Raw genomic sequence first — 16,442 nt, 5'->3', positions numbered from 1 at the left:
AAAAAATAAGTCAACAAATATAGAAGTTGATTAGGACATACCTTCGCAGAATAAGAACTTTGTCATTGTTCAAAGTTTGAATCTCACAACTTCCATAAATGAATGTGGGATTTGATCTTAATGCTGCAACTGCTTTGTAAGTCTGAATGTTGCTTATTGTACTAGCTATTTGTGATTCTACATTTCTGGTCAAGTAGCTTGTGTGCACAGGAAGATAAGCACTCGAGCTTTCGGTGAAGCCTGCATTCGACGTGGTGTCCCACTGCATGGGTGTTCTATACGGATCTCTTGTGACAGTTGTGTAGCTGTCCTCTCCAGCAGCACAAGCCAAAGAATCAATGGTTTCTGCATACGTTATTTCATTGTTGTCGAGTAACGCAATTTCTTCGCCGTAATATGTGAAAACACGTCCTGGTAATGAGAGGATGAACATATTCAGGCCATCGGCACGGTTGAGGCCATATCTCGATGAAATGCGAGAATAGTCTTGGTTGGAAAGCTGAGGAAAAGACAATATCATCTACTGCCCATAGAGAGCGGAACACTTTAAAGTAGTCATAGATTTATGGAGATAGTCTGCGTAGTGTTACGGGGCCGCTGAAGTCCAAACCGAAAGACAGTGATAGTCTTGAAGTTAGCCCTTTTTGTTATACAATCGAAGGAGTGGGAAGTAGCCAGCAGGTGGCAAAAGCAATGAGGCTACGGAGAAGTAGACTTGTATAAGTCTAGTCTCCCCTGCAAAGTCACTGATTAGAGTGAGAAGTCGCGTCTCTCTCTCTCCCTTTTCCTTCCCCTCGTTCTCTCTCTCTCTCTCACTCTCACTCTCACTCTCTCGTGGCTCTGGTGTTGATATATTACGTGACCTAAACTGTTTTTTGAAATAATCGCAGAAACTGATTGCATGGGCGTGTTGATGTAGTACAGTGTGGTATAATCTTTATTTTGAAACGTGTGCACGACTTTGAATGATTCAATAATTTATTATTAGGTGAAAATGTGGCCTCTATAGTCGGTTATATTGGCCTTGATGATTTTTGGGGACAGGTGCTGGCGTTGACATTTGATTGACATTATATATCGGTCCCCCGCATCACAATTGTGGTGACAGTGCAGTGCACTAGCACGCTGTGCTAGTATCTATTTCGAAACTATAAACCTGTATATACCGCTGTCAAATGCGGACGGACGCACCTCTTGAACTGCTCACGTAGGAATAGTTGTTGGCATTGCGTGTATACTATGATTACCTATCCCCGATCAACCATGTCTAAGCCACTTTGTAGGATTTGCTTCGCAGCAGTAGAGAAGGTTACGGACGGTGTTACAACTCGAGCTCCATTTAATACGACTATCACGTTCAGTGTATGCAAACTTGTCTTAATCTTGAGCGAAAAAGAGGCGCTAATAATGCCGTGCGTGAAGTCTGTCCAGTGTGTTAGCCAGTTTCTGATTTATTAGAGATCCTAAGATCAATTGAGGCAAGGCTAGTTGGTATTGAGGGAAGCTCAAAAAAGGTAGACACGCTTGTAACTGATCTTAAGTCGCTCAATGAGAAAGTCGATAAACTCATTGCTGATAGTGTTGCGTATATAGCGGGGCTTGCAGAAGTTCGAGAGTCTGTGGTAAGAGTCATAGTGGAATTGGATAAGGTAGTTGGATAGAGCGCATCGGCTATGACTCGCTTGGAGCCAGTTGAAGATCAGCTGGCTAGTGGTTCGACCTCTACGAGTGGTTTGTTTGTGGCTGACCAGACCACTCTTCTTCACCTAGCTTGCCGCGATATGGTTGCGCTATTTGTGATTATCGGACTACCTGAGTGCCCTGATGATACTGAAGAGAACCTGAAGAAATTTACGATGCGATCGGGACGTGTGCTGAACATGACCCTGCCACTAGCCGACATAATAACAATTGAGCCCATGGAAAAAAATAAAATAGGAAAGAAACGGACCCCAATTGCAGCTAGTGGCAGATCTTGTGCTTGTGCTATTGTGCTAGAATTATTTTCGAAGGCTAGATGTGATGAGCTTATTGCTGCTAAGAAGCTGAAACCGAACCTGAGAGGTAGACAGATTGCGGATTGGTATCCGGATGCCAAAATTTACGCAAACTGCCGTTACTCTGCAAACTTATACCAGTTGTGTTGCGATATACTTGAGCGTTTCCCGACCCTTGAATCCAACGCTGTTTGGATCCAGGATGCGGCAGTTCATATCAGAAAAGACAAGACGTCTACATCTCTTAGATTTTGTCGTCGTCGTAACAAGTTGTACTCGTGAGAAAAAAAGGTAACAGCGGTTCTGTATAGAATCCTAATGAATGAATTTATCGAGCGTAGCACTAAAACGTTGGCTGATCGTGGCCTTGCTGTTTCCACATCTTGACTACTGCACTCCAGTGTTTACGAATTTTTCAACAGAATTAGAGCGTTCAGTCCAGGTAGCACTCAATAACTGTGTGCGCTGCTTATTGTGTCTTCCACGTGATGCGAGCATAGCTGCAGCCATATAATCATCGGTTGCTTCTGGTTGGATTTATTTTTTACAAGGCAATATACCTTAGAGAGCCATAGTTTTTTCGTAGCTAACTGCGGTTCCGGGTGAAACTTGTGTCACGGTGCGATCAAACTCATACGTATACGTTTCAGGTTCCATCTGCTCGCACCATCACGTATCAGCAATATTTTCGTTTTATTGGTTTGCATTTCAGGAATTTGCTACTGCCCGAAATCACGATAGCACTTACTCTACCTGTTTTGCGATCGCGCCGCTATAAATATTTGATGGCGGCGGAGGAGTGTGAAGCGAACCTGGTGAACTGGATGTATGGTACGATAATTTGATAATTTGATGACTTGTAATATTGTGCAAGGCATGGGTATGGCGCTTGAATGAATACATGATAATTTGCAGCCTTTTTGTGCTTGAGTATCTGTAGAGCTTGTAATTATTATTATATAATTGCTATCTCTAATTTTGGTTGGTATGATATTGTTCCTGTTAATTCTTCGGTTGCTTTGTTATTTAGATTAAGCTATTATTTACTTTTTTTGTTTTTTGATAATCTGATTTAGCTTCTGTTTCCTTTTTTGCTTTTTTTATTTTGTTTCAGCATTTGTTTTTTTCTCAATTATTATCGTAATCAATTAGTCTTTGGTTATCATTGGTTTTTTTTAATTCATGCCTCTGGTCCTCGGGGACTTACACTCCAGGATCAAATAAATATACTTTCTGTCTCTTTCTCTCTTGCTTGGTGCTTGGTAAATAACATGTGCCTGTTATTTCTCGTCAAATTTTCTGACGTTTTCTGAGTCCTTCTTTTTCGAGTTCGGTCTGTTTAGTATCGCTCGGTTCGCACTGTGCCGGTCTCTCTAGCGCCTTTTTGTGCGGCTATCAAATAATTGAGTCTTTTATTGCGCTCTGAACCACTGTGTTTTCTCGGACGATTTGACTTTGTTGATTTTCTGGAGCTGTCAATGTCAATGTCAGACCAGTGAGTTTGAACTCAGCTTTTGTTAACTGTTTTGGATTACCTCACGGCATCTATAAACTCCTATTGATATCAATCTGCGATAACAACATGCTGGTAGTATGGCTCCACCAAACTGTGCTTTGTGTTACGCTGCTATAGATGTCTCCAGTGATGCCATTACCACTGGCGACAAATGTTAACATTTGTTTCACGCTATCTCTTTCAAGATACGGTTCCAGGTTGAAACTAGCAGGGCTGCGACAAATCGTGTTCCTAGTTGCTGCCCTATTTGTAAGAAAGATGAGACAACCGCTATTGGAGCTGAAATATAAAAAAAATCATCTTTGCTGGTGTCTATGAACTCTCGCTTCGGTGCGTTTGAAGCCACAGTTGCTAAGGTCAACACGCTTGTAACGATTGTTGAGGAACTTCACGAAAAATTTGACAGTACACTAGCTGATAACGTAACTCTCAGATCAGGTATGAAAGCTGTAAATGCTACCGTAACGGAAGTAAAGAACGATGTTGATCCGATGGCAGAGGTCACGTCACGCTATACGGCGAAGATTAGCGAAATAAGTGACAAGCTTGCCATCAGGCAGACTGGCGTGCTGGCGCCTGCTGATGAGGTCATTGCTGGTACATTGCAATGAGGTTGTAAACTACGTCATTATTATGGGGATTCTAGGTCGTCGTGATCGCCAGCGTCAAGATGTATTACAGTCTAAACTGTTAGCGGCTCTCAATATTCAGCTGCTGTCTGCGAGTCAAGCGCCTCTCGTGAGGAAAATTAGTGTTGAAGCAAGATGGTGAAAAGGAGGATGTAACGAGAATAAAGTCTCTTAATTTTCTATTAAAAATCCCGTGTACATCATCCCAAACATAAATTTGTCGCCCAACGTGGGGCTTTTATTGGAGCACCGGCTCATTGGAAGCAGTCGTCACAGCAGACATCATCGCATTGGACAAAAGACAGAGATCATTTCAAGGTCATCAGACAGATGCTCGTCGTTAGAAGCAACATCAGTCGCAGCAAACGCAGGTGAGTGTTCTCTTCACTTCCTTTCCCATTCCCGATTCGATAAAAGAGTAACAATGGCAGAGTTAAAGCAATTGCAACAAAAGCGAGCGACTATCAAAGGTCAGCTCACGCGTATGAAGAACGCACTGTCGGATGATATTGAATTATCTGAGGCTAAAGTCAAACTAGCAAAGTTTGATGAATTTTTCAAATCGTTCGGAGAAGTTCAGGACGCAATTGACGCGCTTAAAATATGTACCGCGAAAGACAAAAAGGCGGAAACGAAGGTAAAAGACGATTCAGACGCGCAACACACAGTTTTCGAAGATATTTATTACGCAGCAGCGATAAAAGTTCAAACAACAATCGACGTAGCTATGGCTCAAGCGCAGGCTCAAGCTGTAGCGGAGGTACAAGACAATCGAAATCATAATAATGGTAATAATGATCATGAAAACGCGGATCGACGAATAGGCGTCAAGCTTCCCGTATTACAATTGCCACAATACAGCGGCGATTATCAACAGTGGCTTCTATTGAAAGATGCTTTCAAATCCAAGAAACATCAAAGTACAGGAATTACGCCAATTCAGAAATTCCAATACTTGCGTAGCTCGTTGAGTGGCGAGGCATTGCAGGTCATCGGAGGACTGTCAACGACTGCAGCCAACTACGAAAACGCATAGGAATTACTACAGAAAAATTACGAAAACATGAAGTCTTTAATCAACACACACTTAAATCAACTGCTTGACTTTCCAGCAATAACAAAAGATAAAGCATCGTCGATTAGGCAGCTGATCGTCCACGTACGATCACACTTGAAAGCTTTCAAAACTTTGGAGCTTCCAGTTGACAAATGGGACGAGCTTCTCATTCACTTATTGAAAAATAAAATGGATTTTAAGACACAAAAATATTGGGAAGAAAGAATATCTCCTGATATAAACAGACGACCAACGCTGGAAGAATACCTGACATTTCAAGATGAGAAAGGTCGTACGCTCGAAATGATAGATAAAAGAAAAAACAAAAAAGAAACCACGAAGCCTCCTGTGGGAAAAAAAAAGAAAAAAAGGTATCTTCAGCTTCCGTTTCGCAATCCTCTTGCACAATCTGCAATGAATCTCATTTGATATTCAGATATCCACAATTTCTGCAACTGTCAGCATCGGACAGAATAAAAGAAGCAAAATCGAAAAGGTTATGCATGAACTGCTTGGAAAAAGGACATTTCAGCACAGCCTATAAATCGTCAAACTGCAAACAGTGTGACAAAAAACACAAGACATTGTTACATTTGGATTTAGAAAACAAGCCTACAACGGAGGAAAAATCGAACGGCGAGCCATCAAAGAAATCCGTTGTGACACATTGCGCAAGAGATAACAGTGAACAGACCGAAGGTATTGTTATTTTAAATGCAAGCTTCGTAAAAAAGCCAACATCTCATGTAGTACTATCGACTGCTCGTGTTGAGATCGAAGATGCTAATGGAAATAAGCACAGTTGTCGAGTGCTCTCAAATCCGGGTTCACGGTCGAATATTATACCAGAAGAAATGGTGCGTAAACTCAAGATCCAGTGCGAAAAACAGAACGAGTTAATCACCGGTATTAACAAAACTCAGACAAACATTGCACGCACAACCACAGTCAAGATAAGGTCGATGCACGCAGACTTCAAAACGCTCATCGATTGTTTGGTGCTACCGAGCATCACAGAACGTTTGCCACAGGTGAAAATCGGTGCAAAACTAATATGTTTGCCGGATGGATTAAAATTGGCCGATCCGAACTTCCATGAGCCAGGCGTGATTGATCTATTCGTCGGTGCTGGGCTTTTTTGGAGATTAATGTGTTCAGATTCAATTCGACAACCAAAGGGAATTTTAAGATTGCACAACACTTTGCTGGGGTGGATCGTCAATGTCGAGCTCATCGATGCAAGTTCGGAAAACCAGCGCTTCTGTGGACTTGTAACAAACGCAGCGTTACAGGAGCAATTGGAGCGTTTCTGGAAGCAAGAGGAACCTCCCGAGACAAGACGAATGCCAAAAGAAGAAAAAGAATGTGAGGAACAAGTCTCGCAGACTGTGCAAAGAGACAAGACCGGAAGGTTTATAGTAGCCTAACCCAGAAAGCAAGAAGCTGTCTTGGGTGAGTCAAAAAGCAGGCGGTTTGACGTGTGTTTTCGCTCAAGAGACGTTTCAGGGCCAATCCTCAAATCAAAACGGAGTACGTTAAATTCATGGAGGATTACCAAAATCAAAAGCATATGTCGCTCGTTCCAGACGGCACAAATTTGAAACAAAACGATTCATTCGTTTTACCGCATCAGCCAGTCATAAAGGCAGATAGCATCACGACAAAACTGAGGGTCGTTTTCGATGCTTCAGCAAAAACTTCTCTTGGCACAGCATTGAACGACAAGTTCATGGTCGGACCGAACTTGCAGAATGATTTGTTCAACATAATTCTGGGGTTCCGATCACACGAGTTTGTTATTACAGCAGATATAGCTGCAATGTTTCGTCAAACCATCGTCAGAGAGGAAGATAGAGATTTTCAATGAATCCTATGGAGAACAGACGAAACTCAACCAATTCGGAAGTATCATCTCAACACAGTGACTTACGGGACAGCTCCCGCACCGTACCTTGCTATCAGATGTTTGCGACAATTGGCAACAGAAAAAACCAACAAGTTCCCACGGGCAGCTAGAGCCCTCAGAGAAGATTTCTACATGGACGAGGTTAGAACTGGTGAGAAAATAATAGAAAAAACGATAGCTTTGCAACGAGAATTGGATGAACTTCTACAAAAAGTTCAGTTTCAACTAAGAAGATGGCGTACGAGCGATCGACAAACCCTCGCAAACATATCGAAACAACGCGAAGCAGATAGTTTGCTAACAATCGACAAAGAGGGTCCAATGAAAATCCTTGGGCTTCTTTGGGATTCTAACTCCGATACAATGCAATACAGCATGAAAATCGAAGAGACTTCGAAGATCACCAAACGAGTCGTACTTTCGAAAATAGCACAGATATTCGACCCCGTTGGGTCTATTAGGTCCTGTAATAATTAATGTAAAATGCATAATGCAGAAAATGTGACAGTCGAAGACGGGGTGGGACGAGCTCCTGCCTCTAGAGATTCAAAATAAATGGATGGAGTTCTACAGCTTTTTGCCAAGTATCAACGACGTTCGAATCGGAAGGAATGTTAATCTGCAAAGTGCACAGGAGACCTTCGATCTTGTAAGCTTCGGCGGTGCTTCTGAAATAGCATTCGGAGCCTGCCTCTATGCAGTTTCAAAAGATTTAAAGGGAAATGAACAATCACATCTCATTAGATCAAAAGACAGAGTCGCACCGCTCAAAACTATTTCACTACCAAGATTGGAGTTAAATGCCATGTTGTTACTCGTAAAACTATGTAACACGGCACGACAAGCATACGGCGACAAAATTCGTAAAGTTTTCTTTTGGAGTGACTCAACAATCGTTCTCAGCTGGATTCCGATATCGCCGAACATGAGAAAAACGTACGTGGCTAATAGAGTCACGAAAATTCAAGAATTGTCTCAAGACGCGACTTGGCTACACGTGTCTTCCAAAGAAAAGCCCGCGGATTTATTGTCAAGAGGAATCACAGTTGATCCATGGAAACGAAATGACCTCTGGTGGCATGGCCTCGAGTGGCTTCGGTCTGAAAAATGGCCTAAAAAAGTAGAAATTGAAATAGATAAGACGGAAATGAAATCATCAGCCATTCTCAGAAGCACAAAGACTGAGACGTTCGAAGTGCTGCGGAAGTTCTCCTCGTTCGGTAAATTACAGCGAGTGATAGCTTCTGTTCTCAGATTCAAACCCAATGCGTTAAGTGGAAAAGAAAATGGTCCATTTTCAGTTGAAGAGCTTGAAAGAGCAGAAAAAGCAATTATAAGACTGACTCAGCAAGAAGCATTCGCAACAGAGCTTCAGTCCATCGAACAAGGAGCACAAGTCATCAAGATAAACAAAATCGCTTCTCTCAATCCATACATCGATAGTGAAAATCTTCTTCCGGTTGGCGGAAGATTGTCGAAGGCTGATATTCCGGAAACTCAGAAGCATCCAATAATATTACCATCTCGACACCTCATCACAAAGATGATTCTCAAGTAAGAGCTGCATATCCGGCTGCATCACTGCGGTCCAGAAAACTTACTGTGTTCCATACGATCAAAATATTGGTCACTGAGTGGCAGAAGAGAGGCACGTAAGGTTACGAACGGTTGCCTGCCATGCTTCCGAAATAAACCGAAAACTCCAGAAGTCATGATGGGCGATCTACCGAGCGAGCGTGTTCGTGGACCTTTGAGACCATTTACTACTACTGGGGTAGATTACGCAGGCCCTTTGCAAGTACGTGAAAGTGGTCGACGCGGTCCAGTTCACACATGAAAAGCGTGGATTGCTGTATTTACTGTATTCACCTGCTTCACCACAAAGGAAATTTATCTGGAGCTTGTTACGGAGTTAATCAGAATCGTTCTTGGCAGCACTACGGCGATTTATCGCTAGACAAGGCGTTTGCTCACAAATTATATCCGACAACGGTACCAATTTTGTTGGCGCAGCCCGAAAATTAAAAGAAGTTTTCGAGTTTCTCGAAAAAGAAGAAAACACGATATCGAAGCATCTCTCACAACAAAAAATTATCTGGAATTTTATCCCACCACGGGCACCGGATTTCGGCGGACTGTGGGAGGCGGCTGTCAAAGCTACAAAACGACAGCTCAATACAGTTACCAAAGGCTTAGTCTCACCATTCGAAGAATATCACACTCTTTTGGTCGAAATCGAATCGATCCTTAATTCCCGACCGTTGACTCCACTATCCAGTGATCCCAATGATTTAACTGCCTTGACCCCTGCCCATTTCCTTATTGGGGACACACTCATATTGCCTGCAGAACATAACTATCTTGAAACATCCGATAACAGACTGTCGCGATGGCAACTCCTTCAAAAGGTTCGCCAACACTTTTGGAAGCGTTGGCATGAGGAGTATTTGCAGCAACTGCAGAGACGATGCGAGTGATGGACAAAAACCGAAAGTATCGTTATCGGAGCTCTCGTGCTTCTAAAAAAGAACAACGCTCCACCACTTCAGTGGAAACTTGGACAAGTCGTGGAGATCCATCCGGGCACTGACGGTGTTGTCAGGGCGGTAGCAGTGAAGACTGCGACGGGAACCTTCAAGCGGGCGGTCAAGAAAATCTGTCCGTTACCAATCGACAGCGATTAATCGAAATTTCAAGATCCTTTATTTACACTTAAACATTCTTTATTTGTATTCCGACATTTAACTTGTGAATGTCACGTTTATTATTTTGTTTTATTTTTTTTTTCATTGTTGATTCTGTGATACTTATAGTTCACATGGGTTATATCATTCGTTTTGTTTATTTATTCCTGTTTATTATCGTTGAAAGAGAGCCTTTCAAGGGGGCTGGAATGTCTGCGAGTTAAGCGCCTCTTGGGAGGAAAATTAGTGTAAAAGCAAGATGGCGAGAAGGCGGATGTAAAGAGAATAAAATCTCTTAATTTTCTATTAAAAATCCCGTGTACATCATCCCAAACAGCTGCCGTCTGATGCCGTGATCCGTTTTAAAATAATAGGTCGCAGTAAAGTTCAGAGTGTCTGTGGTACTTCAACCTTTCGATCGGATGCAACTGCTCCTGGCTCTCCTTCTACCTTCGCTGCACGCCCTCTATTGTTAGTCTTTGAGTCTCCTGTTTGGTGTAATCGCGTAATTGCACCAAACAAGCTCAACCCTCAACTCCGAGCAGCAGATATCGATGCCACCCTCTCGGACCGAAAGGCTTACGTCAACAAAAGGCATCCCGTGCAACTACACTGAAATTGGTGTTAAATATTAATGAAGTATCCGTCGCTGAGCCCGAGGTCTGCGTGGATAGCTGATGCTGCGCTATTTGTTCGACCTGGACTGGGGATCGAACCGTTGCGCTTGCTGCCATTTTCTAACTAGTCGGCATTCACCCGATTTGTAATGACTCCCGCCTGCGACTTCTGCCAGACCTTTGCGTTCACTGATCCCCCCGGAACTCGTCAATGTTTGCTGTCTTAATGCCCGATCGCTGCCTATCCATCTGGTTGAATTTCGCGAGTTCATGTCAATCAAACAGAGATTTCCATATAATGTTTGTATTCTGATACAGAAAATGGTTATTGGAGAGTGTCCCAATTATTTGAAAAATGAAATGGAGTTAGTTGGAATTGAGGGAGGAATGGAAACAAGACGAAGGTGTAGTTACTTATGAGTAGATGTAAGACAAAAGAGGGACAAGAAATGTTGCTATACGTTGTGCTGAGAAGATACAATAACCTCCCAGCTGAAATAAAGTCAGATCGAACACTGTGAAGGTTTAGGAAAGCATTCGTGCCTTATATGAAAAGTAGTGAGAGAGAGCCGGGATAGTAGTAAATAAATAGTAGTGTAACAAAACTGTATAGATTGAGAACTTTAAGTTATACTTCAGAGTTGTTACTTACAATGTAGCTACTGAAGCTAATAAACATCAATCAATCAATCAATCAATCAATCTCTCTCGCTAACGATTGTAAAATACAAGAAACGTGCGCAGATTGCGCAGAACGACATGCAACGAAAGAATGTAAAGCTGGGACAAAAAATGTATTAATTGTGACCAAAAAATCAAGAACCTTAAAATGAAAAACCTAAAATCAGATCATTCAGCATATGACAGAGATCGTCCATTGTCCAGAGATTCTCTCTCTCTCTCTCAGCTGTCAACTTGAGTGGTTGTGCTTACCTCAGGTGCAGGATTTTCCTATATTTTGTCGGACTTTTAGGTTCGGTTTTATTTTGTGTAGTGGTATCCCCTGAGTTTCGGTGTACCTCTCGCTGTTCTGACAGTAATCTATTCCCTGTAACTGTGCTTTCAGTGTTTTATTTAATCGTTTGAAGTGAAAATTTTTAAGTGCCACTTTGAGTGACTTAATTCAGCTGTTAGCCGCTAGAGCGTGTATTGCGTGAGCTGGTTTTATGTGTGTTTATTGGCATATTACGTACAAGCACACACAGGTCAATCCTAATACTGTTGGTGATAGTGTTTACATTGTTTTTACCTCAGCTGCTCTGATAATCTCCAGATTGCCTAAACATCTATTTACTGTCGCCTTACTATGACGCAACGTTGTGTTTCTGCAGCGGCTTTGTGTCGGAATCAGACATTGGCTGTCAGGGTATCTGTGCGAGGTCATTTCGCGCAAGTTGTGTGAAAAAACATTTGGAACTGTCTTCTAAACCCGTACCTGGAGCATTTCAGTACATGTGTACTGCTTGCAGTCCTTCTTCTCCAGGTCAGGCTATGCGAGATTCGGGTACCGCAGCTATCGCCGGTACTTCCGGGGTGCGTAAAGAACTGGGTGAAGGTCGTGTTTTTGGGGGTCGGCCTGTCTCAATCACCTCACTGGCCAGTGAACTCCGTACTATTTCAGGGGCGATGGAAACTGTCCTCAAAAAACTAGATAATTTCGAGGACATCAAAAAGAGGCTGGACTGCTGTGCGCAAAAGCTCGACAGTGTTGCATCAGTAACGCAGCAGCTGGTGTCTAAGGTTGACTAGCTGACGCGGTCTAATGCCGCTCTAGCTGTCCGCTGACGAACCCTCGAAAATCGCTCTGATGTGGTTGAGAACAGGCTGTCAGAACTGGCTGCATCGGTAGGATCGATTCAAGAGTCAGGCTCCTCTACCAATGCACTGAGAAGGTCTTGTCCGCTCACCTCTTTAAGGCTGGACCAACTAGAGAAGCAAAGTAAAGACTTCGAGGTCTTTGTGACGGGTCTTCCGGAGATTTCTGGCACTACTGTGCTAGGAATGGTCTCACGTCTTGCTGGTGCCCTGGGTGTTTCCTGTTCAGCTGGGGATATAGCTCGCGCCTATCTAATTCCTTCTAAGGGCGACAAACCGCGTCCACTCATAATTCGTTTCACTTCCTGTGTGATGAGGGATATGTGGCTGGATAATTGGCGAGCTAAAAGTGGGCTACTAGCCAAGGATGTCGTTGACTCTCTTCCTGCGGCTCGTGTCTTTGTTAACGAATCCCTGACATCCTCAGAGCAACTGCTCCTGAACTCCGCACATAACTATACCCGTCAACACGGATTCAAATATGTTTCAGCCAGGAGGGGTACAATATATATTAAGAAGACCACCGGAGAGGTACCATTACGCATACGCACTCCTGCTGACCTGCCTACTGCTCAACCCTCTGCGTCTCTGGGACGTGTGCAACGGACATCGACGTCGACGTCACCTGCTACCCTAGCTGCTCGACCCAACGCACATCTTCGAGACTCGGACTGTTTGACGATCTGTGATGCGAATGTGCAATCGCTTGTTCCGCATTTCGATGAATTTCTCAGTCACTTTTCAGACAATTTCTACCATGCCATAGCAGTCTCTGAATCGTTCCTTCATGATCTTATTCCCGATGAACTTATTGGGATTCAAGATTACATCCTTTTTCGGAATGACAGATTAGGCAAGGGCGGAGGTGGGGTTGCAGTATATGTCCACAAAAGTTTAAATGCGCGGTTAATCTCATCCTCGCCTAATGTCTATTGTCACAAGCCTGAGTATCTGATTATGGAGATTATCGTACCGAACGCCTCTAAACTTCTGTTCGCGGTCGTCTATCGACTTCCGAAAATTGGTTTTTTATCAGAGTCTGAGGATGCTTTTATGCAACTTGCGCAATCGTATAAGAATCTCATTATTGTGGGAGATTTTAACGCCAACCTTAACTCTGACTCGTTTGACTCCCGTCAACTCTTAGGTATTTTTTATTGTAATGGCCTTCATGTTGTCCCGTATCGGGCGACTCATCATACTGCGTACTCACATACCTGGTTAGACCTTTATATTGTTGACGATATCGCTAAGGTTTTAGTTAATGGGCAATCTGGTACCTCTTTTGTTTCAGGCCATGAGCTTATTTATATTAAATACTCGCTTAGGGTGCCTAAGTTGGCCACTAGATCAATCAGGTACCGAGATATCAAAAATATTGACCAGCGGTCGTTCAATTGTGACCTCCTTGGTCTTGACTGGTCTCCTATTTTCGATAGGTTTGTGAATATTGATGATAAAGTAGCTTTGTTTAATGAGCATGTGCTTATTACTCTGGACACCCATGCCCCCTCTAAAACTTGTCGTCCTAAGCGTCAACCAGCTCCGTGGTTGTCTCAAGTTATCCGTGACCGTATCAAAGAACGGAACGTGTGTTTTAGGGCATTCAAACAATCTGGTTCTGTGACTCTCTATGGCGAGTTCGAGGCTGCTCGGAATCGAGTTCAGTTGGAAATTCGTAAAGCTAAATCGGGCTATTATGAAGATCTGTTTTCCGCCTTTACTACTCCTAAGTCTTTATGGCGAGAATTCAGGCATGTTGGCCTCTGCAAGCAGCGTCAAGGTATAGTCCATGCTGACTTCACGACTTCTCAACTTAATAGTCATTTTGCTAGGATTGCCAATTTTGCCTGCCGTTGCACGGTCAGTCCAATCATACTCGATCCCGAGTCCGTTTTCGACTCTGAGCGCTTTTACTTTGAACACATCACTCCTTCTTATCTCGCAGAATGTTTACTCTCCTCGAAAACTGAAGCCTGTGGTTGTGATGGGATTCCGGCAAGCTACTTACGTCTGGTTATGCAATCATTGCTCCTTTTTGTGCTCGAAATTTATCATTACTCGCTGACTTATTCTGTCTTCCCCCTTGAGTGGAAGAGAGCGTTAATTCAGCCTATCAATAAGATAAAAAATCCAACCTCGCTTGACGACTTCCGTCCTATATCTATTCTTTGTGCTCTCTCCAAGGGTATTGAAAGGATTGTTTACATCGAGTTAACTGCTTATTTGGAGTCAAAGTGCTTGTTGGATCCCCATCAGTCGGGTTTTCGTCACGGGTACAGCACTCAGTCTGCCTTAATTAAACTAACGGATGACGTTAAAAAAGCTATTGATAACCGGATGATCACTCTTATTGTGCTATTCGATTTCCGAAAAGCTTTCGACACTGTCTGTCATGCGAAGCTGTTAGATAAATTAAAAGCTCTTAACTGCTCAGCTTCGGCGGTTGAATGGTTTAGGTCGTATTTGAGTGATCGACGTCAAGCGGTCAAGGGGTCATATGGGCATTTATGCTCCTGGGTTGATATTCACTTGGGGGGCCCGCAGGGCTCGGTGCTGGGTCCGTTACTTTTTTCCATTTTTCTCAACAACTTACCCGCATCGATACGTTACTGTAAGCATTTCTTGTACGCTGATGATCTACAAATTCACCTTTCATTCCTACTATCAAATATTGCCGAGGGCGTAAGTAAAGTCTTGTGTAATGTACAAGCAATTCATGATTGGGCCGGTGAAAATTGCTTGAAAATCAATTTTGAAAAGACAAAGGGAATGTTTTGTGGTAGTTCCAAATTTATTAAAAGGCTAGATGCCTCTCATCTACCACTAATTAAGGTTGGGAATCATACAATCGAGTATGTCAACAGGGTCCGTAACCTCGGAATAATTATGAATTCGACTCTAACATGGAATGACCATGTTGATGTAATTTGCAACAAGGTCAACAGGGTCTTATACCATTTGAAAATCAACAAGGAAGTGTTTTCTGGTTCTCTTCGTAAATGGTTAGTTACGGCTCTTATATTTCCTCACCTCGATTATTGTCCAGCAGTCTTATAATAATCTACCTGGTGTACTTGATATTAAGCTCCAGCGACAACGCCTCTGTTAGATTTATTACAGGCGTAGCGAGGGATGAGCATATTACGAGACACCGACTTGAGTTGGGCTCGCTAACTCAGCGAAATAGGAGGCTATACTTAATCGGTTCTTATCCTTTTACTATTTTACGCTCAGGTAGACCAACTTATTTGGCTCAGACGTTGCAACCAGCGGAGGTGCGGTCGCAACGTATTGCTGTCAATACGGGAGCTACTGCCAGGCTTTGCATTCCGCACTGCCGCACTGTCTGTTACCAAAAATCATTTATAGTCAGTGCCTGCTATTTGTGGAATTCACTCACACAGAACATTGTTGACAGTGACAAGCTAGCTACATTCAAGGTCAAACTTTATGGTTATTACTTAAATCTCGAGCAACAAAGATTTGATTCTTTGCAGTAGTTATTTTCCCCGTCTTAAATATGAGGCTATTTTATTTTATTTTGTTTTATTATTTTATTTTAGTGATTCTATTTTTATGTTTATTGTATTTATTGTTCTCTGCCCTGCTAGCCTTCTGTTTCTGTTTCTTACTGTCATGAGATAATTTTCGCCCCGGCTATGTCTTTATCTATAATCCTATTATATATGAATATATTTTATTTATTTTTATTTCTATTTTTTATTTTTCGGCTCACACCATGAGTTGTTATGCTCGAGTACTGGCGGTCTCAACTAATCCTATTCTGTTTCTTTCTCTATCTTTACTTACTTCTACCTATTTATTTATTTATTTTTATATATTTACATACCTATTTATCTATTTATTTATTTATTTTATTTATTTTCTATTAATGTTGTTGTGTTTTATTTTTATTTTATTTTGTATCAATTAATCAATTTACTTATTTTCGTATTTATTAATTTTTCTGTTTTCGTTCTTGATTATACATATGCCGCCTGAGGGGACTTGTACACCCCTCCCCCTCTCTCTCTCTCTCTCTCTCTCTTACTTTTATACTTATATACTTTTATAATACTTTTCCTACACTATAGTTTTTCTCTTGTCCCAAAGTTTTCTGGGGCATAATTGCGTCTCTCTCTCTGTCTCTCTCTCTCTCTCTCTCTCTCTCTCTCTCTCTCTCTCTCTCTCTCTCTCTCTCTCTCTCTCTCTCTCTCT

General features: G+C 42.4%; 1 protein-coding gene across 1 annotated transcript in view; it reads right to left on the bottom strand.

Annotated features, from left to right (window-relative positions):
- Nucleotides 1-16,442, bottom strand: part of LOC107223750 (maltase 1-like) — a 157,900-nt gene that overhangs the window by 711 nt on the left and 140,747 nt on the right. The window contains exon 7 of the mRNA XM_046736813.1: nucleotides 42-499. Coding sequence (XP_046592769.1) covers nucleotides 42-499 — 458 coding nt within the window. The remainder of the gene's footprint in view (nucleotides 1-41; nucleotides 500-16,442) is intronic.

This window comes from Neodiprion lecontei, chromosome 4 (genome assembly GCF_021901455.1).
Source record: "Neodiprion lecontei isolate iyNeoLeco1 chromosome 4, iyNeoLeco1.1, whole genome shotgun sequence".
Taxonomy (NCBI): Eukaryota; Metazoa; Arthropoda; class Insecta; order Hymenoptera; family Diprionidae; genus Neodiprion; species Neodiprion lecontei.
This window is presented reverse-complemented; position numbering and strand designations above follow the sequence as displayed.